The 25999-nt window shown below is 39.3% G+C and overlaps 1 protein-coding gene across 2 annotated transcripts in view; it reads left to right on the top strand.

Annotated features, from left to right (window-relative positions):
• The window catches only part of LOC117991734 (G-protein coupled receptor dmsr-1-like), a 69313-nt gene that overhangs the window by 22761 nt on the left and 20553 nt on the right, over positions 1–25999 (top strand). For both annotated transcript variants that reach the window (XM_034979331.2, XM_069505320.1), the window contains exon 2: positions 4334–4701. In XM_034979331.2, coding sequence (XP_034835222.1) covers positions 4411–4701 — 291 coding nt within the window. In that variant the 5' untranslated portion in view covers positions 4334–4410. The remainder of the gene's footprint in view (positions 1–4333; positions 4702–25999) is intronic.

Genomic DNA, 25999 nt, shown 5'->3' with positions numbered 1-25999 from the left:
TCTACAACTTGATTTATTTCTTTTGCTCTCGTCTTTTGTAATAACGATTTGAGTAAATTAAATCTAGAATAGAAAAAGGCAGGTAGGTACCTACAGCAAAACTTAACACGATCGTCATCTCAGTTAATTTTCTTGTCATTTATTAAAATCGTTTGATAGTGTTATAGTAATAAAAGTTTTGTTATGTTGGTCGTATAGAATAGTTGGCTACAGACATTATTATTAGGTACTACTGCAGTACTACTTAGTAGGAACTGTCTACCTCTAATCATCATATTCTCACCCCATCCCCGGCCCATTGCTGAGCACGCATCTGCTCTCAGAATAAGAAGAGTTTAGGCCATAATATGTAAGTAGTGTGAATTGGCAGACTTCACACACCTTTGACAACATTATGGAGACCCTCTCAGGCAATGCAGGCTTCCCCACGATGTTTTCCTACACTGTTAAAGCAAGTTATATCTATTTAAGTAGGTAATTGCTTAAAAACCTCTCATAGGCATACTGAAAGTTAAATGTCGAAATTGAACTAGTGTGAATTGTTAAAAAATTCTGTTTTAAATTTTTTTAACAATGTTTTACTTCGTGACCTTTAGCTTGCTAGATTTGGAGGTCAGAAGTCACAACGCTACGCGTCATTCGTGTCACTTTTTATTATTTTTATTACAAAAAGGGTGAAAGTTATTGTATTTTATGGGTCCATGTTAGAAATTGTATACTTAGGTTTTGTTTTTGGTTCGGGAAGCGACGTTTGTTTTGGTTTGGATATAATATTGTTATCCAGCGTTTGAAACAACAGAACCTCTGCAGTCCAATGTTTCCTTTCAAAACATTTTGTTTATTTATATAAATTACGTGGGTGCCGTCCAATGAATTTTGATATTTTATTTATTTATTCGTCTGAATAAAACACGTGCGTCCCGCCGCGCCTCTAGTCAACGCAGTTTCATCTATAATGTAGCAGGCGGATTATTGCGTAGATAGTAATGCGGCCCGACCCTGCCCGCCTGGTGGACGCGCTCCCCAATTGTGTTGATGCACTGTTTACATTTTTTCACAGCCAATCAAAGGGCAGAATTTCTTGACGATTGCGATAGTGATGAAATCCGTGGATGAAATGGTAATTCTTACACAATCGGGGGGCTGATCCTTTATATTGTAGAGATATTTGATGGTATAGACTATCTGAATAGACGCTAGTAGTAACTAATATCGGCTAAATTTTTATAATTTTTATATTGTTTTAGTTTTAGAGTACCTACACTTCAAGGAAATTTGTAAATAATTTAAATAGGTAGGTACATATCAAAAATTGCAGGATCGGCAGCAATCAAACCCGCGTCTCCTGGGATAGCGCCTGACTCTCTCTGCAGACTACTAAGCTGCGGTTCGCTTATTGCTAACTTTTGATATGTATTGAAATTATTTAGAAATATTGGCTAACCTGCGGTGCCTGCCACTTACATTGGTGTTTATAGGGCGAGTCCTTTGACAGCGATGCCGTCTAAAGTGAAAACGGGAATGCAGCGCGGAAACTTGGGAGGGCCCCCGTCGCCACCGTTATGTCAAAGTAAATAAAGCTTAGTTTAAGTGGTATCGAGAAAGATCTCCACTCCACTCTACTAGTATGTGCTGCGCCTAAGTTACTTAGTTAATCATACTTGACACATTAGTTTGTTTGTAAAATATTAGGTACTTTTAGCTACTTGACGAAGTTTTCTAACTCTGAACCAATTCTCATCACTAGTATCTAATTTAACATTGATAGAAACTTGAAGCCAATATAACTTGTACCTCAGCTCTGTCCTTTAAGTGCAATTAGTGTTGGTAGTAGTTTCGGCAATTTACGCTACACTTGATTAATTTTATTAACAGCTTGTATACACGGGAAGTTTGTAACATTCCGCAAACATTGGGGAGCACTATTGAAGTATAATATTTCGATGGGGAGCACTTATCGTCATATATAATTAACTAAGTATCATACTTATGTACTTCTTGTTGAGAAGACAAAACTAACTTAGCTTTGATAGAGAAATAAATCTGACATTTATTTCTCAACACAATAATCGTGTTTGTTACTCACAAGAAAGTTTATCTAAATATATAAAAGGAAAAGGTGACTGACTGACTGACTGACTGATCAACTGACTGATCAACTGACTGACTGATTAACTGACTGACTGATCTATCAACGCACAGCTCAAACTACTGAACGCATCGGGCTGAAATTTGGCATGCAGACAGCTATTATGACGTAGCATCCGCTAAGAAAGGATTTTTGAAAATTCAACCCCTAAGTTGTTGAAATAGGGGTTTAAAATTTGTGTAGTCACGCGGACGATTTTGCAAGCATAAGCTAGTTGAGTATACTTTTCTATCCCGTGATTAACAAAGGCAGTAGTTACAGCCTTAACTATTCTATTTATTAGTGTGGAATTAATAAATTAAGACCCCTCGCAAGTCGCAACTGACAGTCGACGTGTTGACAAATCGTATTTGCTGCTTGTGCGAAAGTTTCTCACACTCGATAGATACTCAGAGCACTTACAGTCACTAATGACTAATTAAATACTTGAGAAGCTAAACAGATTCGATGCAAAGGCGTGAAAATACTTACTCATCGATCCAGCTTTATTTTCAGTCTGTAATTTTGACGCCCTAAGAATGTAGGCGCGCACTAGGATTTTTGGAAATTCTTACCCTAAGGGGGTCAAATAAGGGATGTAAGCTTGTAGGTATGAAAGTCCACCATTTTTAAGTTAGGTATATCTTGACCATAATTATTTCGGGAGGAACGGTATTTTTTTGACATTTTGCACGATAAATCAAAAATATGCGTAAAAATAAATAATTATCTGTTTTAGAATATACAGGTTAAACCACGGAACAGAAAAAACAGGGTATAGTTCTCTTACTTTGAAATTTCAAATCCCCAATTATTCCCTTATTTAATTACACTATTTTATTTCAATGATGTTAGGCCACTATATTATATACAACCACTCCAAATTTCATGTCGATAACTTCAATAGTTACTGAAATAATCGACTGTGACAGACGGACAGACAGACGGACGGATAATGTCGCACCATAAGGGTTCCATTTTTACCATTTTGGTACGGAACCCTAGAAATTGTAAAAAATGTACTTAACACTATTTTCTGAACCTGCGCTTTTAAAGACCTTTAGCCACCTAAACTGGGTTATATTATGTATGAGCTTCACATAAAAAATCTAAATGAAACTATTTCACAGTCCTTTGATGATAAACGAGTGGAATATTTTTTTTGACTCCTTTATTTGCTTTGCAGTAGACAAATTGGCATATGGCCAGGGCAATCATATTGCGTTTGTTTTTATAGTTTTTATAGATCGCCATTCGGTACTATCAAGAGACATTCAATGTGAAGTCATAAATTCGTAAGTAGCATAATTTAAGGGATGATTTATGCTTAAACGGGGCGGGCAAGTTTAATAAAATTATTAACGTTTAAGGGTTTCTGGCGGGGGTTTCCACGACACTGTCTGGCAATGCATGACGTGATTTCTAATACTACTCCGAAGAAAACATTTAAAAAATTTACTTTATACTTTGACGTCAGATTTTTTACATCTTTATTACTGTTATCTCCCAAAGCCACCATGATCCAAACAAAGTTCCTCCCAGTGTTGGGGACAACACGCAGTGAAACTTTCAGCTTTTATAAAATAAGGAAGGTCTGGCACGCGCTGGCTCTTAAGCCATTTGACGGGCGATAAGTCGCTAGCGCTAGCTGCAATCAGACCTGGTGGCAGTGATGATGCACCCTAAGATGGAGCGCGCTTGCCTAGAAGATGCCTATTCATACCCATATTAAAAGTGGAGGGGAAAACTGAGGCCGGAAGTAGGGATATCTACTCGTGTGCCGGAAGGGAGTTCGTATAAGGAACGAGGAAGTAAATCGCGTCGTAAATGGAATTTCAACTATAGTCCGCGACAGGTTGAGATGGCAATCGGGGTATGAGATGGGACGCCCTGCATACTTGGCCATCTCGACCTGTCGCGTAGGTACTATACGTACGGAGAGAGAGAGAGACTGCCAAGAGAGCATCGCAGCGAGATTTTTACGATACAACTCTGCTAGTGGCAGAGAGTTTTCGCCGACAGTGTGTACAGTTAGCGATTAACTATTAATATATTTATCTCTTTTATTGACACACGATCATACGTCAATTGTACGTTTCTTGAGCGAGAAAATAGTCGATAGCGAGAGTAGTCGCTTTTTAGTCGGTGGCGGGACAAAAACTAACAATTCAAATAAACTCTAACGATATATTATTTTGTTTCCAGGTTTCCTTGGTACCACCGCATCTATGGGCGAATCGATCTCATACATGATATAGTCGAACTGGAGACAACTTCGCAAGATGTCGAACAAATCACAAACTTTAATGGATATATTCCAGGAAATCCTAGCAGCGTCTGGCAATTCCTCTGACATCAAGGCCATAAATGAGACGAGAATCTTAACAGTTCTCAAGGAACAGGCGTTTAAAGAAAGGAAAGAGAACATTGCCTCAGTTCTTGTAAAAGTGGTGAGCGATGCTCAAAGCAAGCTGAATCTTACTATCAAACCGGAGGCCTGCACTTACTGCGAAGGCAGTTTTAGAGAAGTGGTTGAAGCCTACAACGGTATTCACGGATATGTTAGCCTTATGGTAAGTGCCTTAAGTATTTGTGTCACATCTTACTGAGACAACGGTGAATCATAGATAATATTTTTTCTAATTCTATGATTAGTGTCGTTGTCGTTATTGTCGTTGTGCTTGTGTTGTGACAAGTATATTCGGAGCATTCTCCACACAAACGACGTTTGAATCCAATTTGAATTTTGTATAAAAGTTGTATGATAAAAAAAAATTAAAAATACGACTGCACTGTCGAAAAACGAACTAAAAAGTGAAAAACGTAAAACATAAAATGGTGCCATTTAAAAAATTATAAGTAACTAGTATCACTCGGGATGATGTAAGATTGTAACGATTACAACCCCATGCATATATCCAAATCTGTTCAGGCATTTAGAAGTTATGATAAAATTAAGAAACTGACATACATAGGTTCATGAACCACAAATGAACCCTGAAAACATTACATTTCTTTTTTTAGACAGTCGTTTTTAACTTCGTTTTTATGAAGGGGGCTCCAAATAATATATTCCTCTGTCTATGTATGAATGTTTTGATGTATAGATAACCCACTGTATTGATGATCCACAGATTTTAATAAATAAGGTTTCGTCGACTTTCTCTGTATTAGGTACCCTTGTCTAATATGAAGTATGACTATAATCCAATATAGCGGGACAGCAAAAATATGTCAAAAAATTACGACACATTTTATTTATCGAATTTGGTATCTGTGAGGTAGGTAGTGAAAATTGCGTTGATTCTGAAAAATAAGATATTTTTATATGAACTTACAAATTGTTCGTCTGTAGTGGTATTTTTAGGAGAAGCTCTATTTTAATTACCTACCTACTTCACCTATCAGTAGCTCTTTTTAGGGTTCCGTACCAAAATGGTAAAAATGGAACCTTTATGGTGCGGTGCTACTTTTTCCGTCCGTTCATCTGTCTGTTACGGTTTATTATTAATTCTGTGACTATTAAAGCTATCGATATGAAATTTTGAATTATTTTTATTTTTTATTTTTTACTAGCTGATGCCCGCGACTTCGTCCGCGTGGATTTAGGTTTTTTAAATCCCGTGGGAACTCTTTAATTTTTCGGGATAAAAAGTAGCCTATGTCCTTCCCCGGGATATAAGCTAACGCTGTACCAAATTTTGTCAAAATCGGTTGAATTTTAGAACTTTTTATTCCAGAAAATCAAAATGTTCCCACGCGATTTATAAAAATCTAAATTCAAGCGGACGAAGTCGCGGGCAACGTAGCCTGCTATCAGTAGGTACCCTTATTATAAACGCGAAAGTGTGTTTGTTTGTTGGTTTGTTGGTTTGTTCTTCAATCACGTCGCAACGGTGTAACGGATTGACGTGATTTTCTGTATGGGTATAGATAAAGATATAGAGAGTGACATAGGCTACTGTTTATCCCGGAAAATTAAAGAGTTACCACGGGATTTTTAAAAAACCTAAATCTACGCGGACGAAGTCGCTGGCATCATCTAGTTTACAATAATTATGAAGTGATATGGGTAGTGATAAATCGTTGTTGAAAGCTTTGTTAAATAAATTATTTAGGGCGCGGCAACCAGGTAAAAGGGTAATAATACATACCTAAAATACATACCTAATATAATCGGGTAAAGAGGATCTAAGACGTATATGAGAATACCGGTCTCGCCATTTATTTCAAGGTACGACTTAGATATTATGTAATGTACATAAAGATTTATTTAATAGAACATGAATCATGTTAAGATAGCTTTGGTAATTCGTAGGCCTTAAGAAGGTAATTTGTGAAGGATATAGGTAGGTACGGTAGAGTAATCTGCAAGAGAATCTAAACAAACGAGGAAGTATATGAACTGAAGGTACAATTTTGATTTTATTTGGTAGAACATAAATCTTTGTTAATAGGGACAATGGTTTTAATGTGAGCTTTGTAATTAATTCGTGGGCAGAAAGCAGGTATTCAACTGAGAAATAGTTAAGCCTCTTCCGCCCGCGGTTCGCCACGATTTTAGCCATTTTGGCCAAAGCAGCTTAAACATAATTAGAATGGTCCAATTTGGAGCCTTAAATGTGTTGCATAAACCATTTAAAATAATCGGTTGTTGATTGTGTTTAAATTTTCCGTTTTCAATACCTAGCGTAAAAAGTAAACAACTTTTTAGGCATTCTTAATTAAATTGGTTTTGATTAGAAACACCTGCAATTAAATTTTTTTTTACATTTTATGTTTACGCATTACGAAATTCATACCTACTCGTATGTTATATTTGGTTATATTCATAAGTTGTCTTTCGACAGACAATGTACCTACTTAATTTTATAAATGTAAAAGTGTGGTTTGTTGGTTTGTCATTCAATCACGTCGCAACGGAGCAACAGATTGGCGTGATTTTTTCATGGGTAGGTATGCCCTGGAGAGTCTATACTTTACTTTAGTTTACTTTCATCCCGGAAAATCAATGAGTCCCCACGTGATTTTTAACAATCTAACTAAATCCACGCGGACGAAGTCATGGGCATCAGTTAGTTTCTGATAAATAATTAATATGCGGACGGCCTAAAACTGGAAGACAAGCGTAGCAAATTAATCACTGTGCGGACAATCGAAATTAGTGGCCATCATTAATTATCACAGGACGTTACCTCTACTCTGCTGTGTTCAAGTTATATCTATAACTCAGAATTTTAACACTTTCAAGTTAGATTTTTGTCCGTTAAGATTTATATTATTATTTACTACACGTATTATTATTATAGAAAACTAGCTGATGCTCGCGACTTCGTTCGCGTACTTTTTATCCCGGAAAATTAAAGAGTTCCCATGGGATTTCAAAAAACCTAAATTTATATTACCTTACCTTTTCACGGACCATTGTTTTATCAGATTTTGACGAAATTTGGGCTATTTTATTCTGGAAAATCATAGAGTTCCTGTGGGATTTTTGTAAAACCTAAATCCACTCGGGTGACGTCACGCGCATCATCTAGTGTTATACCTAATAGCATCTGTTTAGGATTAGTTTAGATGTACATATGGTGAGTAAGATAATAATTATAATTAGTAGGTAAGGTAAGGTAGTCAGAAGTTTTTTTTCTAAAAGGGCTTAGGAAAAAAGATTCAATACATGCTGCGTAGCATTATTTGTTTTACTACCTACCTACTGAAAATAGAGCTAAGTATGTCAGTATTATTCTCCGTAGAGTTTTAGTTCTATACGAGTAGATTTTTTAATATGCAATGTCGTGCTCGGGATCTGGTTTCTGGGATTAGAAGTTTTCTCCGTTGGTCTGGACTGGAGTAATTGTAGAACATTGGCCTGGATTTCAATATCCGTTAAAGCTTGATCAAACAAATATTGAATATATTACGGTGGTTTCTGAAATCTAATTTACCTAATAATTTTCTAACCTAACTAGCTGATGCCCGCGACTTCGTACGACCGCGTTTCGGTTTTTTTAAATACCCGTAGGAACTCTTTGATTTTCCGGGATTGAATAGGTAAGTACTCTCCAGGTCTGAAACTATACTTACCCATGCAAAAATCATGTCGATCCGTTTTTCCGTTGCGACGGGATTGAAGGACAAACCAACAAACCAATAGACCAACAAACCAGTGAAAATTTAAACTCTCTACCTGTTACGATCCATGAGACACTGCGGACTGACAGACAGATGGACGGACAGTGGACGCTTAGTAATGGGGTTCCCGTTGGCACCCTTTGAGCACGGAACTCTATAACCGAAATTTTAAACCCCTGAAACGTAGTAGGACGTTCATTAACCGAGAGCTGTGTAATTAGCGAATGGCAAATTTTCCGTCCGATAGGTAGATAGTAGATTGATGATCGACGAGTGATGTATGTCGATGAAATGATGACAAATGACGTTCATTTCACTGTATCGATCACATCTAATGGTAATGGCGACGTATATTTTTTATTTTGCCAAAGTAAATCGAATAGCCCGAACTATGATTTTCCGGATATGATTATGATTTTTAGGATTCTCCAGGATGCAAGCTATCTCTGTAACAAAAAGATGATGCCCGCGCAGTGGCGTAGCTACCTAGGGGCAAGGTGGGGCAGTGCTCCGGGGCCTTAAAGCTCAGGGGGCCCTCGAATCCTTACCAGAAAATCTCGATCGAACTAAACTTTTGAAAATTTCTCCCATTTTCGAAATAAATATGACAGGTTGCAACCTGACTTTAATCATAGCAACTCAGTTGAGAGAAATTCGGTAGTTACAAGGGAATTCCCCTCAATTCTTTCTGTGAATGTACCTATTTGTATATTTAATATTTTTACTTGATAAAACCTAACCAGTTTAGATAGCAGGGGAGCCCCATTTTTGATCTGCCCCAGGGCCTTTCGTTACCTAGCTACGCCACTGTGCCCGCGACTTCATTTACGAGGATTTAGGGGTTTTAAAAATCCTAGGGTACAAGGTAAAGATAAAAAGATTCAGTGGTTGTGTCAGACAAAATGAAAAATATAAAAGTGTAGGTGGAAAAAATACATATACCTAAATTGCTAAATGTACACTTTAAAAGTATTGTTTCTAGCAATTCCATGTTTGGCAAGAAGCCTTAGACAGAAATTTTAATGTTATTCTGATACAGCTAATGTTTGTGAACCACTTTAGAACGAGGCTAAGTAATAGGGTGCCAACGGGACTCTGTTACTAACCCTCCACCGCCGTCCATCCGTCCGTTCGTCTGTCTGTCAGCGGGCTGTATCTCGTGAATTGTAATAGGTAGAAAGTTGAAATTTTCATAGAATGTGTATTTCTATTACCGCTATAACAACAAATAATAATAATAGCCGCCATAAAAAATAAAAAAATATTATTTCTTGTACGATGATTGGGAACCCTTCATGTACGAGTCCGACTCGCACTTGACCGATTTTTTTGTTTTTTTCTACCCACGATGACCAGAAACGTTACGTACAAGTGCTCACATAACATGAAAAATTTTCATAGTTTTCACGAGAAAGGTTTTTACGTTAAATTTTTCATTTATACTAACATAACGCGGGATTACAACACAATTATTATGTTTTACTAGCATAAGCCTATTAGGGGACAAACTACGGGACAGGGGAACAAAAAATCGATGTTTTCGGGTTACATGATTTATTTAGCAAAATATCACCGGGAAGAGGAATCAATTACCTACGTTATAAGAAGCAACAACTGTGAAATTATGGAGTTGACGGACGGCGCGTCCATTTCACGCGCGGTCGATTTTTCAATAAAATTATTAATATAGTTGAAGGGAACCGAGATTTACTGCCTATCATTAAGCACACGATTGGAATATTGGGATTTCGTTCAATAGGTAGTAATCCTTATATTAATTCGATTAGAGCTGGTTTGAAGCGAGCATTTATTTTACAACAGATTTCTTCACAATTCGATGGTCTATTGTTTAATGAGTTATGTAGGTACTTCTATAGATGTCCTTATTTCTCAAGGAGAGAAGCCCTGAACCTTAGATTAAGGATTGGTCTCCGCTACGCTAATCCTTAATCTAAGCCCTGAAGATAATATCTCTCTATCGCTCGCGAAGTGACTGAGTTTTCTTATGAGACCCATAGTAACTCGTTAGCGACTGTGCTTCCTTGTAGGTATTATCATAGAATTGGAGTGATGCCAATGTCAAAAATAAAAATTATTTCTTACAAATGATTAAATAGAGGTCTTCCAAAATTCGTAAAATCCACGTCCGCTGTTACTTTTAAGTTTGCTTATCATTTTAAATTATCAATTTAACTAAAAAGTACGTCCGATTACGTCAAATATTTTTAACGTCACATCTATGTATTTTCATATACCTAGTAAGCTCCCCTACTAAGCGAGCGTTTTGAGGTTAGATAAAAAGTCGCTGATTTGACTAGTAGTCACCATCCCTATTCCGCGTAGTAACTCAAGCTTTCATTAATTACTTTATTGTGTTTCTTCCTACGTGTCAGATCGTCCGATTTATTTCCTATTTATCTTTTATATGGTTCTCTATTGACAGAGATTGATGGTAAGGCCGTATCTTTCTAGAGTAGGTACGGAAAAATCACTTCATAACTTCACAGATATTTTCAGCTCTTATTGATAGAGACAAAGAAACGAGTTGATTTACTGGGTGGGCATTGGAAATTTAGTTTACAAAGAAAGTGGAAAATAACATCTACACTGAGGTACTTTTATTTTCATAAAAGAGGTTACTTATACTTATTTTACAAACGGTTTTCTTAAAATTAACTGTGTAAATAAATTATGAAGAGTTCTTTAGACCTTACTTAAAAAGTAAAAAATGAAAGCTTTGTAAAAGCAGCGAAATACTCAAGGTGTAAGTAAAGCTTATCTAATTATTTACCTTTGATATAATATAATGTTTTAAAAAAGTAAAAGTTAAGATCTTAATTAAAAAGTTTTAAGTGGCGGAAACAGCTTTTCTTACAGCTATGTTGGCAAATTAGTAAAAAGCACTTCCTTCTTTTATAAGTCTCGGATACACAAAGTGCGTCGGCAGCGATACGCGACTAGGGTTACCAAACATGTCCAGGCTTTGTACGGTCGTGTCAGGCAAAATATTTACTATGACCACACGAATCTACTCGTGTGTAGCGACTATGACTAATCGCATGTCTTGATCGCTTTAATTATTTATTTATTTATTTATTTATTTTACACTTTATTGCACACAACACAAAGTAAACATTGAAAAAACACAATACAGGATCTTAATCTAATAGCTGTAGCATGCAAAGGCGGCCTTATCGCTAAAGCGATCTCTTCCAGACAACCTTTGACGAAAGGAATCACGAAAGCACGGGTTGGTGCGGCAGCCGAAAATGGCCCTAGGTATATTATATTATTATAAATTAGACTACATACACAGTACATTCTAATAATACACAAATATATATAAATATATATACCTATATACATATCTCTATAATATACTACATAATTCTGTTTACATAGATAAATAATAGTTCTTCAAACGATTTTTAAAGGAGTTTAAGGATTTCGCCTGACGTATTTCAGCTGGGAGTGAATTCCAGAGTTTGACACTGTTACTGGTGAAAGAGTTACCATAGTATACCGTGCAGCTGTGTGGAGTCATAAGCTTATTGTCGGTGCTGGAGCGGATTATTGTTCACTTCAAATGTTTGCCGTATATTATGTATAAAAGGAAAAGGTGACTGACTGACTGACTGACTTGACTGATCATCAATGCATAGCTCAAACTACTTGAAGGATCGGACTGGAAGGATCGGACTGAAATTTGGCATGCAGATAGCTATCGCGACGTAGATATCCGCTAAGAAAGGATATTTGAAAATTCAATCCCTAAGGGGGTAAAATAGGGGTTTAAAATATGTGTAGTCCACGAAGTCTTTCTATAAGTGCGCAGTGTGCAAGTGTCGGTTTGCAAATGTCACGTGTCGCTTAAAATATCATCATTATCATGATCAACCAATTTTCGGCTCGGCTCACTACTGAGGATGGGTCTCCTCCCAGAATGAGAAGGATTTGACCCTTCTCAATCTGGTCTATAACATGCAGGCCAAGTGTGGATTGGCAGACTTCACATACCTTTGAGAACTTATGGAGACGAACTGCCAGGCATGCAGGTTTCCTCACGATGTTTTCACGTTAAAACAAGTGATATTTAATTGCTTAGAAACGCTCATAACTAAAAAGGCCGGAATCGAACCCCCGACCTTAACCTACCTAATTAGTAAAACCGTAGTAGTACTGGTTAATAACTGGTTGTACTACTTTTTAGGTTGACTGGCGAGCCGGTCCATGCGTTGCGGAATACACCCTCGTCGTCGTGTCTGTCTTCGTACCATCAGATAGATAGATAAATCACCCACTGCGCAGGTTCATGGTCCTTTTATGTGACGCCAACTGTACTTTATTATTTTCTTATACTATTTGTGATGTATATATGTTATTTATATAGTATAGATGCAATACACATATGTAGTTTATTTTGTAATATAAATAAGTGATATTAAGTTTATGTTGGTCGAGCAATATGTTTTACGAAATGGCTCCTGAACGATTGAGTGTTAACAGATGTAGACTCTAGCGAATCAATCTTGCGAGGAATAATCAATGTTGAAATGTATCCAATCTAAATTTCTGATTGATTACTCCTTCACGCTTTTAATGAACTGTGGGCGTTCTAAATTATGGTTTTACTCTTTGCTGTTATCGTGAAATAGGTATACTTATTGTTGTCATTATCCTCTATCGCCAGCTCACTATTGAGAATGGGTCCCCTCTCAGAATAAGAAAGGTTTGGCCATAGTTTATCCATATATTGGCAGACTTCACACACCTTTGAGAATCAGAGGTGCGATTGTGTAAAACTTGACGATAAAAATCGTATTGAACAGGATATGCAAGTTTCTTTACAATGTTTTCCTTCACCGTTAAAGCACCTTTTAATTATTGCTTAAAACGCACATAGCTCCGAAGGGTTAGAGTTGCGTGCCCGGGGTCGAACTCCCGACCTCCCTAACAGAAGGCTGATGTCATAACCACTGGGCTATCACCGCTTTTTTACCTAAGTACCTATGGTAATAAATCTGTTCTACATATATTATATTTTACTTTAGGTTTTGACTATAATATTATGGTTTCACTTTTTATTCAAACAAAAAGTGATTGATGAGTTTGTATGTATTTCTAATGTTACTAAGTGTATCCTAGAGTCTAGAAACTTAAATTTTAAATTTTTTGAGTGTGGGTTTTCTCAATAACGTAGATAAATTCCAATGAGATCTTTAAAAAACTGAAATTCACGCGAATGATTAAAAATACCTCCTTCCAAAACATAGCTCCCCTTCCAAATAAATATGCTAAACATGGCAGCACTATACGCACGTAAACAAGCTTATGTATATGTACGACTATGATTAAAATAAATATTTATTCTGGATTTGTATGGAGATGAACACTCTATTTAGTCATAATAATAGGTATTTTCCACATGGAGCTTTTGAAATGAAAATGTTTTAACCAGTCGTTATCCGCGATCTCGATATGTGAATGTATTATATAGATAGGTAGGACACTTTCACGTGAAATGTTTTTATGGATGTGAAAACTGCAGTGAAATCCATTAACAAATTTGGAAACTACAAGCGAATAAACAAATATATTTATTAATTTATAGGGTCTAACTAATGGAAGGAATAATAATAACAGACAATTCTATAAAATAAACTTAAATTAAAATTAAAAATTAATTAATTAATTAAAGCTGTAATAAATTAGAATAGAATAGAATAGAATATGTTTTTATTCAAGTAGACTTTTTACAAGCGCTTTCGAATAGTCAGGTAGTTTTAATTTACCACTGGTTCGGAATGCCGTTCCTACTGAGACGAACCAGCAAGAAACTCGGCGGTTCCTCTTTTTATTTTTAATTAAATCTAAACAGATTAAATTACGATGATGACTTTATTTTATACTAGCTGATGCCCGCCACTTCGTCCGCGTGGAATTAGGTTTTTCAAAAATCCCGTGGGAACTCTTTGATTTTCCGGGATAAAAAGTCTATGTCACTCTCCAGGTCTTTATCTATACCCATGCAAAAAATCACGTCAATCCGTTGCACCGATGCGACGTGATTGAGGACAAACAAACACACTTTCGCATTTATAATAAGGGTAAAGGCAAGGGTAAATAAGGGTAAATTATCTATACCCATGCATATTATTTGCATGGGTTTAGATAAAGGCCTGGAGAGTGACATAGGCTACCTTTTATCCCGGAAAATCAAAAAGTTCCCACTTGAGTTTTAAAAACCTAAATCCACGCGGACGAAGTCGCGGGCATCATCTATTTCTTACATAATTAAAAAAAAATGTTTTAAGCACTACCACTTCCTTAAAATCTTAGCTTTTTTAGTCAAGAATATCAAAGGGATTAAAGATTAAGTACTATAGGCATACGCAAGATTCTAGCAAACGACAACACCCGCACACTCGGCTCACTGAGGAAAGCGGACGGAACATACACCAAGGACGACAAAGAGATAAGCGAAACGCTCATCGAAACACACTTCCCTGGCTGTAGAATAGTAGATTCAACAGACTGGGGAAGCACCCTTGGTCACCATCCAATAGAAGAGGATTGGGACTTTGCCAACAACATAGTCACGCGAGATAGAATCAGCTGGGCTATTGACACCTTCCACCCTTTCAAAACAGGAGGGACCGACACCATTTTCCCAGCACTTTTACAATGGGGAAAACTTCAACTGACACCATGGCTGGAAATAATATACAAGGCCTGCATAGCATACAAATACATACCAATGGCCTGGAGAGAAGTGAAAGTGGTCTTCCTACCAAAACCTGGAAGGAGTGACTACACATTGCCGAAGTCCTTCAGACCAATCAGCCTTACATCTTTCCTACTAAAAACGCTCGAAAGACTTGTCGACAGGTCCCTCAGGGACAGAACCTTAAAACATCTACCTTTACACTCACATCAGCACGCTTACAGTACGGGCAAATCAACAGAAACCGCACTTCATTCTGTTGTTACCAAAATCGAACATGACCTCGAAAACAAATTATCGACACTAGGCGTGTTCATAGACATTGAAGGAGCCTTTGATAAAACAACTTTCGATAGCATAGACAAAGCCTTGGGAAGATACAAGGCGTCAAAAACCATACGCAGCTGGATAAGAGCTTTACTAGAACAGAGAATCATACAACTAGACATCAACGGAGTCACAAAAGGCATAGTGGCGAGAGGCTGTCCTCAAGGAGGTGTCCTGTCACCAATACTATGGAACCTTGTAGTTGACGACCTGATAACCAAACTAAACAAAAGTGGGTTCTATACCATTGGTTATGCAGATGATCTCACCATCCTAATCAGTGGCAAGCTAGAAAACACATTATACGAAGTCATGCAACGAGCTTTGCGCTTAATAGAAAGATGGTGCAATGAAAACGAACTTACAGTAAATCCGAAGAAAACAGAGATGATACTGTTTACCAAGAAAAGGAAAATTGAACTAACCAAACCACCAACTTTGTTTAACACAAGCCTTGAACTGTCCGCAGAGGTAAAATATCTCGGTGTGACACTGGACAGCAAACTCAGCTGGAAAAGGCATACAGAAGATAAAACCAAAAAATCACTAGCAATACTAAACCAATGCAAACGCATGCTAGGGAAAAAATGGGGGCTAAAACCAAAGATAATGAAATGGTTATACCTATCGGTAGTAAGATGTTCACTAACATATGCTGCACTTGTATGGTGGCCAAGAACTCTCCTTACTACCGCCCAGCAAGAACTACAGAAATTTCAACGACAAGCATGCCTCGCCATTACCGGCTGCATGAGTACCACACCAACAGCAGCGTTAGAAGTCATATTGGGCATTCCGCCCCTACACATACACATCAAAGAAGAAGCAACACTCGCAGCCCTGAGACTGAAAACCTCAGGGCATTGGAAAGAACAAAACACAATGCACACTAAAATTCTAGGGCAAAGCATAAACAAAGAACCACGTTTGCAGTGGAAATGCGACAGAACCGAAAAACAACACATACTAGACAAAAACTACAAGATAAACTCAGAGAAGAACTTAGATCCGAAGCCAGCACAAGACACAATAGAAGTGTACACCGACGGATCCAAAACGAAAACGGGCACAGGAGCTGGAGCCTACTGCCAAGAACTAAACATGAGAATAAGTCACGCACTCGGTAAGGACAACTCTGTCTTCCAAGCAGAGTGTGTGGGCATTATGACCGCGGCTATAGCCGTGGCCAATCGACAGGTAACAAACTTTAAAATTAACATTAACTCTGATAGCCAAGCTGCTCAGATTCTCGACGACCTCACAACTTATACAAGACTGCCACAAGACTCTGGAAACACTCGCCATGTCAAACGACATCACCCTAAGGTGGGTCAAAGGACATGATGGAGACCAGGGAAACGAGGCGGCCGACGCACTAGCACGAAAGGCTACGACATTGAAGGTGATCGGGCCAGAACCTATTGTTCCCATACCCTTCAGTGAGTATAAAACCTGGTTGCATGAACTAACACTAAAAGAGCATTCCCAACTATGGGCGAACACAACAGACTGCAGGCAAGCCAAAGAGGCTTTCCCCAACATAGACAAACGGCAAACTAACAAACTACTCCGCCTGGACAGAGGTAAACTTAGAAAGGTGGTGGGACTCATAACAGGGCATAGCCCACTAAACAAACACCTTTTCGTTATAGGTGTCACCGACAGTCCTTTGTGCAGGGCTTGCATGGAGGTCGACGAAACAACGACGCACGTGGTCCTAGAGTGCACGGGCGTAGCAGAACAACGCGAACGCCATTTGGGTTCCCCGACCTCATTCCATGAAGCCCTCGGCAACCTGGGCGGTCTACTCGGCTTCTGGAGTGAGCTTGGATGGCTGGAGTGAAGACTTCAGCGGGGAGGGGCAATGCACGCACAACAGACGGAAACGTTTAAGTGCGGAAACCAGCCCAGAGCGAAGAAGAAGAAGAAGAAGAAGTACTATAGGCGTTCAGACTGGCTCTGGTCCTAAAGGCTACTTCTCTATCTATTAGTGATTGAATTTACAAAAGCAATTAATCACGACGGTCAAGCAGTGGATTGAATTATGCCAGATGGGTAGACGAAATAGTGGCGTTAGCGGGCCGAAGGTGGCTTGCCTCAGCTACAGATAGAGCCAAGTGGAAATCCTTGGAGGAGGCTTTTACCCGAAGGGGGTCCATACAAAATAGCAATTTTACATTATAATAGACCTATCTATATAAATAATTTGTAATACTAACATACTAACCATAATTTTATTTTATAATATTAACTAACTACTAATCATATTCATTTTAAGTATTTACTAACTGTAACTTTTATTGTCAAAAGCTTTGTATGGAATTAAATAAAGCTTTTATTATTATTATTATCTCGATATATCTACTCTCACGCCCGTGTACAAGATAAATATATATAACAGCCAATAGAAATATAATATACTTACATACATAAAAATAAATAAACCTACATAAACATTACATACATACATATTTGTACCGGGCGGAGGATCACACCCCGGCAGGGGAGACCAAACGGCCGGCGGTCAGGGCGACAGGTGAAGAAATCGGCGGACTATCCTAGCCGAGTCCAGCAAGACCGCTTTTTGCATCTTGGCTGCGAGCGAACTGCCACGGAACCCCAGTCGCCTCAGATGGTGAGCGAGGCTGACTGGGATCAACCCATTCGCAGATATGACGATTGGGATGATTTCAGTGGACTCCACATGCCACATGTCGGAAACCTCGTGAGCCAGATCGAGATACTTGCGCTTTTTCTCCGTCTCAGCTCTCACGAGGTTCTCGTCATACGGAATGGTGATGTCCACCAAAAACACCCTCGACTGTGCCCGGTCCACCACCACGATGTCAGGCTTATTCGCTAGAATAGTCCTGTCTGTGATGATGGACCGGTCCCAATAGAGCCGGACTCCGTCGCGCTCGAGTACCGGCACCGGTGTGTACTTGTAATACGGCAGCCTCTCATCCAGGAGACCGTACTTCAGAGCAAGCTCTTGGTGAAGGATTTTGGCTGCTTGGTTGTGTCTGTGCAGATACTCAGTGTTGGCAAGCGCTGAGCATCCCGAGAGCACATGTCTGAGTGACTCGCCGGGATGGCGACAAGCTCGGCAGATGTCGTGAGTGCCATCCTTCAGAATGTACTTTCGGTAGTTCCGCGTCTTGACCACCTGATCTTGTATCGCACAGACAAAACCCTCGGTTTCCCCGAAGAGGTCACCAAAGCGCAACCACTGCACGGACGCTTTTTTATCTACGTGTGGCTCATTAAGAGCTTTAAAAAAGCGTCCGTGCAGCTCCTTCTCCCTCCATACGGCCTCCCGGTCAGAGGTGCTAAGTACCACCGGTTTCTGCCACTCGGTTTGGGCTAAGGATAGTGGAGTGAGTCCTTTATCACATTCTATGACCTCTCTATGCATGGGGGGCCCCCTCATCGTCTCAAAGTAGGTTCTGAGGTTGGCTATCTCCCGGTTATGCAATATATTATTATTATTATGATATACATCTACTCTCACGCCCGTGTACAAAATAGATACATATAAAAGCCAAAGGAGTTATAATATACTTACATACATAAAAATAAATAAACCTACATAAACATTACATACATACATATTTGTATCGGGCGGAGGATTACACCCCGGCAGGGGAGACCAAACGGCCGGGGGTCAGGGCGACAGGTGTAGAAATCGGCGGACTATCCTAGCCGAGTCCAGCAAGACCGCTTTTTGCATCCTGGCTGCGAGCGAACTGCCACGGAAACCCAGTCGCCTCAGATGTTGAGCGAGGCTGACTGGGATCAACCCATTCGCAGATATGACGATTGGGATGATTTCAGTGGACTCCACATGCCACATGTCGGAAACCTCGTGAGCCAGATCGAGATACTTGCGCTTTTTCTCCGTCTCAGCTCTCACGAGGTTCTCGTCATACGGAATGGTGATGTCCACCAAAAACACCCTCGACTGTGCCCGGTCCACCACCACAATGTCAGGCTTATTCGCTAGAATAGTCCTGTCCGTGATGATGGACCGGTCCCAATAGAGCCGGACTCCGTCGCGCTCGAGTACCGGCACCGGTGTGTACTTGTAATACGGCAGCCTCTCATCCAGGAGACCGTACTTCAGAGCAAGCTCTTGGTGAAGGATTTTGGCTGCTTGGTTGTGTCTGTGCAGATACTCAGTGTTGGCAAGCGCTGAGCATCCCGAAAGCACATGTCTGAGTGACTCGCCGGGATGGCGACAAGCTCTACAGATGTCGTGAGTGCCATCCTTCAGAATGTACTTTCGGTAGTTCCGCGTCTTGACCACCTGATCTTGTATCGCACAGACAAAACCCTCGGTTTCCCCGAAGAGGTCACCAAAGCGCAGCCACTGCACGGACGCTTTTTTATCTACGTGTGGCTCATTAAGAGCTTTAAAAAAGCGTCCGTGCAGCTCCTTCTCCCTCCATACGGCCTCCCGGTCAGAGGTGCTAAGTACCACCGGTTTCTGCCACTCGGTTTGGGCTAAGGATAGTGGGGTGAGTCCTTTATCACATTCTATGACCTCTCTATGCATGGGGGACCCCCTCATCGTCTCAAAGTAGGTTCTGAGGTTGGCTATCTCCCGGTTATGCATGGTCTTGACGCTCAATACGCCTCGACCACCACACTTCCGGGGGATATACAACCTCATCACAGACGATTTTGGGTGGTGCATGCGATAAAGAGTCATAGTTGTGCGGACTTTTCTGTCCAGGGCGTCAAGTTCAGTCTGAGTCCATCTGAGCACGCCAAAGGTGTACATGAGAACGGGCATGACCCAGCCGTTATAAGCTCGGATTTTATTGGCGCCTGACAAATAACTTTTACAGATTTTTGTCAGACGGCCAAAAAAGGCCTCGCAAACAGACTGTTTCACGTCCGTCTCTTTTACCCCTAGCGACTGTGACATGCCCAGATACCGGTATGACTCAGCTTCAGAGAGGGTTCTGATGGTGGACGGCTCGAGACTCATCTCAGCCGAATGAGTTACCTGTCCCCTTTCCACATGCATGACCGCACACTTGTCCAGCCCAAGCTCCATCCTGATGGAATTGCTGAAGTCAGTGGTGACATTCAGCAGCTCCTGCAGGCGGGTGGCATTGGGTGCCAGCAGTTTGAGGTCATCCATGTAGAGAAGGTGAGGCACTTTTGTCCCTCCTCTCCGAAACTGAAAGCCTGTCCCCGAACCCTCCAGCAAAGTGCTGAGTGGGTTCAGAGACAGACAGAACCAAAGCGGGCTCAGACAATCACCCTGGAAGATACCCCTTCCTATCCTTATCCGGTCATCGGCATCCGCCAGCCGCTCGCCATGGAGACACAGAATTATTATTATTATCGATATATCTACTCTCACGCCCGTGTACAAGATAAATATATATAACAGCCAAAAGAAATATAATATACTTACATACATAAAAATAAATAAACCTACATAAACATTACATACATACATATTTGTACCGGGCGGAGGATTACACCCCGGCAGGGGAGACCAAACGGCCGGGGGTCAGGGCGACAGGTGAAGAAATCGGCGGACTATCCTAGCCGAGTCCAGCAAGACCGCTTTTTGCATCCTGGCTGCGAGCGAACTGCCACGGAACCCCAGTCGCCTCAGATGGTGAGCGAGGCTGACTGGGATCAACCCATTCGCAGATATGACGATTGGGATGATTTCAGTGGACTCCACATGCCACATGTCGGAAACCTCGTGAGCCAGATCGAGATAATAATAATAATAAAAAAAAAAATAAAATCATTTATTTCCACCAAATACAATTCATATTTTTGTTAGTATTGAGACCTTAAAACTAGTTATTATAAAATTCTTACCAAAACAATACTGTGCACCTGTATTCCGAACTAGTAGAAACTGTGTCTCGGAAAACAGGGCCTCCAGCTCGGTGAATACAAAGCTAACTACATACTAACTAACATACTAACTAAACTAAAGAGCTAAAGAAAATAATATGTGTGTGGAAGTCCATGTTATCTGTGTTTGTGTGGGCGTGAGTGCGTGTGTGTGGGGGTGAAAGTGAGTGAGCATGTATAAGTGTGCATATGTGAGTATCTTTGCTATATTATGTTTGTGTACAATTGGGGTTACACTAGAATATCCAGAAGTCTTTCAGTATCCGAGTAAGTTTGTTTCAGAAGCCATTCCTTAAGAGAAGATTTATATTTATACCTATTCAAAGAGTGGAGAGAAAGAATCTTATGCAACTGGTTATAAAGATAAGGTCCAAGGAAGACAAAAAACCTACGGCTAAATGCAGTATTTCGTTTACTATATGTTGCTAGTTGGGGCCTACGACGGGTGCATTCTTGGTTGTAATTCATACACGAGTGCTGCTTCAGAGCAGTCGCGAGAACAAACAATTGACGTACTGTTAGCACCCTACAATACTCGTACAACAAATGCGTAGGATGCCAACGCGGCAAGAAGCAGCACACTTTCAGTACAGCTCTTTGTGCGCGTTCGATTTGAATAAGGTGGGTTTTAGCTGCACCACCCCAAGAGGTTATGCAATAGCTAAGGATAGACTGACATAGTGCTTGATAGACCATTTTCAAGATTTCAGGTTCGGCTGAGTGACGCAGTTTCTTGAATATATAGATAAGCTTACGTACTCTGTTTGATAGGTGTTCAATATACTTTTTAAAGGTTAGGTTGCAATCAATTACTATGCCAAGATATCCTATGGAAGTGACATTATCAATAGTTTGTTGGAGATTACTATCAGATGCGCAGCTACCCTGAATTGATGAGGCAATCAACTTTGGTAGAGAGTTACCTGAAGGAATTGTAGAGTTTCGAATGGACAAATTAAGACATTTAGTTTTAGTGATATTTAAGGTTAACAAATTGTCGTTAAGCCAGTTTCTTACGGTGTCAAAACCTTTTTGGGCCAGCCGATAAGCCTCCGACCAGGTATTAGCAGAAAAGACGAGAGCTGTATCGTCGGCATAGGAAAATATCATACCTTGATCTAGGTGAAGGTTACATAAGTCGTTCATATAGACTAAAAATAAGCTCGGGCCAAGAATACTGCCCTGTGGCACACCATGTGTAATTGGTAATTCAGAGCTTATGTAGGAATCTATTTTGACGAATTGGGTTCTTCCTGTCAAGTAACTCTGAAAGAGTGATAGTTGGTTACCTCGAATTCCAAGAGACTGGAGCTTGGAAATTAGAATAGGCGTAGAAACTGTGTCGAAGGCCTTGGCCAGGTCTAGGAATAATGCTACACACTTTTCTCCTTTATCTAGCTTGCCCACTAAATGGTCTATAAGACTATGAACGGCATCAGCAGTTGACAAATTTTTACGAAATCCAAACTGATTTTTAGACAACAGTTTACAAGACTCCAAGTAAGAAACCAGTCTAGAATTTATGATTTTCTCAAGAATTTTAGACATGGCTGGCAAGATTGAGATGGGCCTATAGTTTTCAACACGATCTCTGTCGCCTGATTTAAAGATGGGATGCAGAAGCGCTTTTTTAAATAGGTCAGGGAAGATACCTGTTTTGATACTAAGATTACAAATATATGTGAGCGGTGGAACAATTATTACGGTTTTATACTTTTTTAAGAATTCTGATGAGATGCCATCCCAACCGGCTGCGCAATTATTTTTTAGAGAGTTGATCATGCGTTCAACTTCGGACTCATCAGTCTCAAGTAAAACAAAGGATTCCCTGTGAGATGTAGGCAAAGGAGGTATTCGACCATTTTTGTCTATTTTATCAGCAAGTTGTCTTCCTATATTGGCAAAGTAGGAATTGGCTTCGTTAATGCAGTCTTGTTTATTAATATTAGAAAGCAAAAGTTCTCGTGCGGAGGACTGAGATTTAGATAAATTCGTTACGGACTGAATCACCTTCCACAATAATTTTGGGTTTTTACCAGCTTTGATAAATTCATTTCTTTCGTAGTCTCTTTTAACTTTATGAAGCAAATTAGAGCAATAATTACGGTACCTTTTATAGGAAACTTTTAACACTTCATTTAAAGGATCCTTTTTGAGCTTATTATGTAACTTATCTCTATGGCGTATGCATTTCAGTAAACCTGGAGTTATCCACGGCTTGATAGGTCTGTATCTACGAGATAAGGAAATTACTTTAGTATTAGTTGATAAGGCATATAGGATGGGCTCAATTAAATTCTTGGCTGCTGAATTTGGGTCGGGTGTTAAGTATACGGAGTCAAAATTGATGTTGAGCATGTCACTACTGAGCTTAGCTTCATCCGTCTTTGTAACAAGGGGTCGGAGATGACGATTATTTTTAATCTTAGATAAAGATACCAATACAGCATAATGGTCAGTAACCGTGGATTCTAATACCAAAATTTTAGGTGAAGCTATGGTTTTTAGGTTTGCATGGTCAAGACATGTGAACCCATGAGTTGGTATTGTATGCCCCAGGAACAGACCATTGTTAGCAAGGAAATCAAGATAGTCTAGTGATTGATTGGATAAATGATTATTTGCAATGTCAATATTAATATCTCCAACAAAAATAATATTTTTGTATGATTTATAAAATGAGAGGGCTCGATCTATAGACTGTATAAAGATTGATGGATCATTAAATGCATAAGGTCTGTAAATAGAAACAATAGCAAGATCAGAGCCAACAGTAGTTATTAGACAATTTGCTTCGGAAACTTCTGGTTCAATAGTTTTAGCATTAGATAAGTTATTTTTTATGTATATAACTACTCCATCGTTCTGGTTATAATTGCATGATGTTTGGTAAAAGCTATAGCCTTCTAGAGTGGGAACAACGGGATTACAAGAAAGCCAGCATTCAGACAAAACAATAATATCACAGGAGGTGTGAATTCTTTCCAGTAAAGTCAGTAGTCCACTAAAGTTGGCATTTAGGCTACGAATATTTTGAGTTAAAATTTTTAGGCACGACTTTGATGTCGGTAGTAAGTCAGAGCACTCGTCAGGGCTACATAGCAAAGCGTCACAAAATGAGACATTGTCCAGGTTATATAATACATCATTAACAGCTGCGAATTTGACATTTCGGTAGTGAATATTTAAATTATCGTATGTTAACAGAATTACAAAAAGAGACTAGACACTAAACAACAACGAGATTAAGAATTTAACTGTTCTAGCTGTTCAATATTCCGCACGACAATATGTTCAGAGCCCTCGGATTTTCTCAGAAATACTCGTCCATTCTTGACCCATACAAATTTATAGTTTAACTTCTTAGCTGTTTGCCTGGCAGACGCGTGTATTTTCTTCAGTTCCGAGGTCAAGTGATCTACTACATAAATTGGTTTTTTTTTCGCCTCCTATACCAATATGATTCGTGTTTAGTTTATCTTCTTTATTTTTCTTATTAAAATTGATCACACTAGCTAAATATGTATCTCGGATGCGTGGACTTGAGAACTTTACAATTACAGAACGTGGACGTGGATTTCCCGGGATTATCTTAGCGACCCTGGTACATTTATGGATATCTGCGTCTGTAATACCACTACCGGTAACCTTTCCAATTTGTAAGATGACATTTGGTAAATTTTCAGCTTTGTATTCAGGTAGGCACTGTATCTCCAAGTTGCTCATTCTCGAGTGTTGCTCCATGGTGCTCAGTCGGCTATTGAGGTCTTTGACAATAGATTTAAGGTTATTATTTTCTCCTTTGAGCTCTTCTAACTGTATTAGTCTTCCTTGCAACTCTTTTTTTAGGTCCTCGTATTGATTGTTGATAAAACTCATGGCTTCCTTTATCTCATTTATTTCTTTGAACATTTCTTTAGTTTTAGTATCTAATATTTTGGTCAGATTATTTTCCATTTTGGACAACAGGATGTTCATCTCTTCCTTCATTAGCTGTTTAACGTTATCAAGTGTGATGTCCTCCTGGGTCTGTGACATGGATGAGGGTTGCATGCGTCTAAAAGTGATGTTGGATGACGGGCTCGTCTCGGAGGATGCACCAGCAGGGCCACGCACGGGCGTATTGGTATTGTCACCTTTTGGTTGCTTAGAGCGACAGGATGGGCATATCCAATTTGATTTGCAGTCTACGGAAAACTCCTTCGATTTTGTACTCGATGTGTAGATACAGTCGAAGTGGTATCGCAGGCCGCATGTGACGCATTTGAGTTGCTCATGCGTGGAAAGGTCGTTAGAGCATGCAGCACACTTTTTATTCTTGGCCGTTTTATTTTTAGGGCTCATCTTTAAGACCTGATATGATTCCGTGGGCAAAAATGTGATTATGCGTGTTGCCCTAAAAAATCAGCAGGCGCATCATATTTATGCAATTTGGGTGTAAATATTTTCGCAGGGAAGGTATGTTTAAAATTAATTTGATGAATCACAATTTGTTTCTTTATTTAATAGTTTCTTTTGATATTTTAAGGATAATTTTATAGTTAAATGATAATTGTCTAAGTATATTGATATTTTACAACTTCTAATTAGCACAACAAGCAAAGTTTTGATGTGATGTAATGAACATATTTGAGTCACTGAAATACACAGATTTTGGATCACTCTGTTATTCTATTTCTCATGTAATTTACACTGAGATAACGTTTATACTTGAAATTTAGCACTTTTTTAACCATTTGATAACACTTTTCTTCTACTAACGTTACAATTTTAATTTTATTAATTTAAAATACACAGAG

This window comes from Maniola hyperantus, chromosome 20 (genome assembly GCF_902806685.2).
Source record: "Maniola hyperantus chromosome 20, iAphHyp1.2, whole genome shotgun sequence".
NCBI classification, from domain to species: Eukaryota; Metazoa; Arthropoda; class Insecta; order Lepidoptera; family Nymphalidae; genus Maniola; species Maniola hyperantus.
This window is presented reverse-complemented; position numbering and strand designations above follow the sequence as displayed.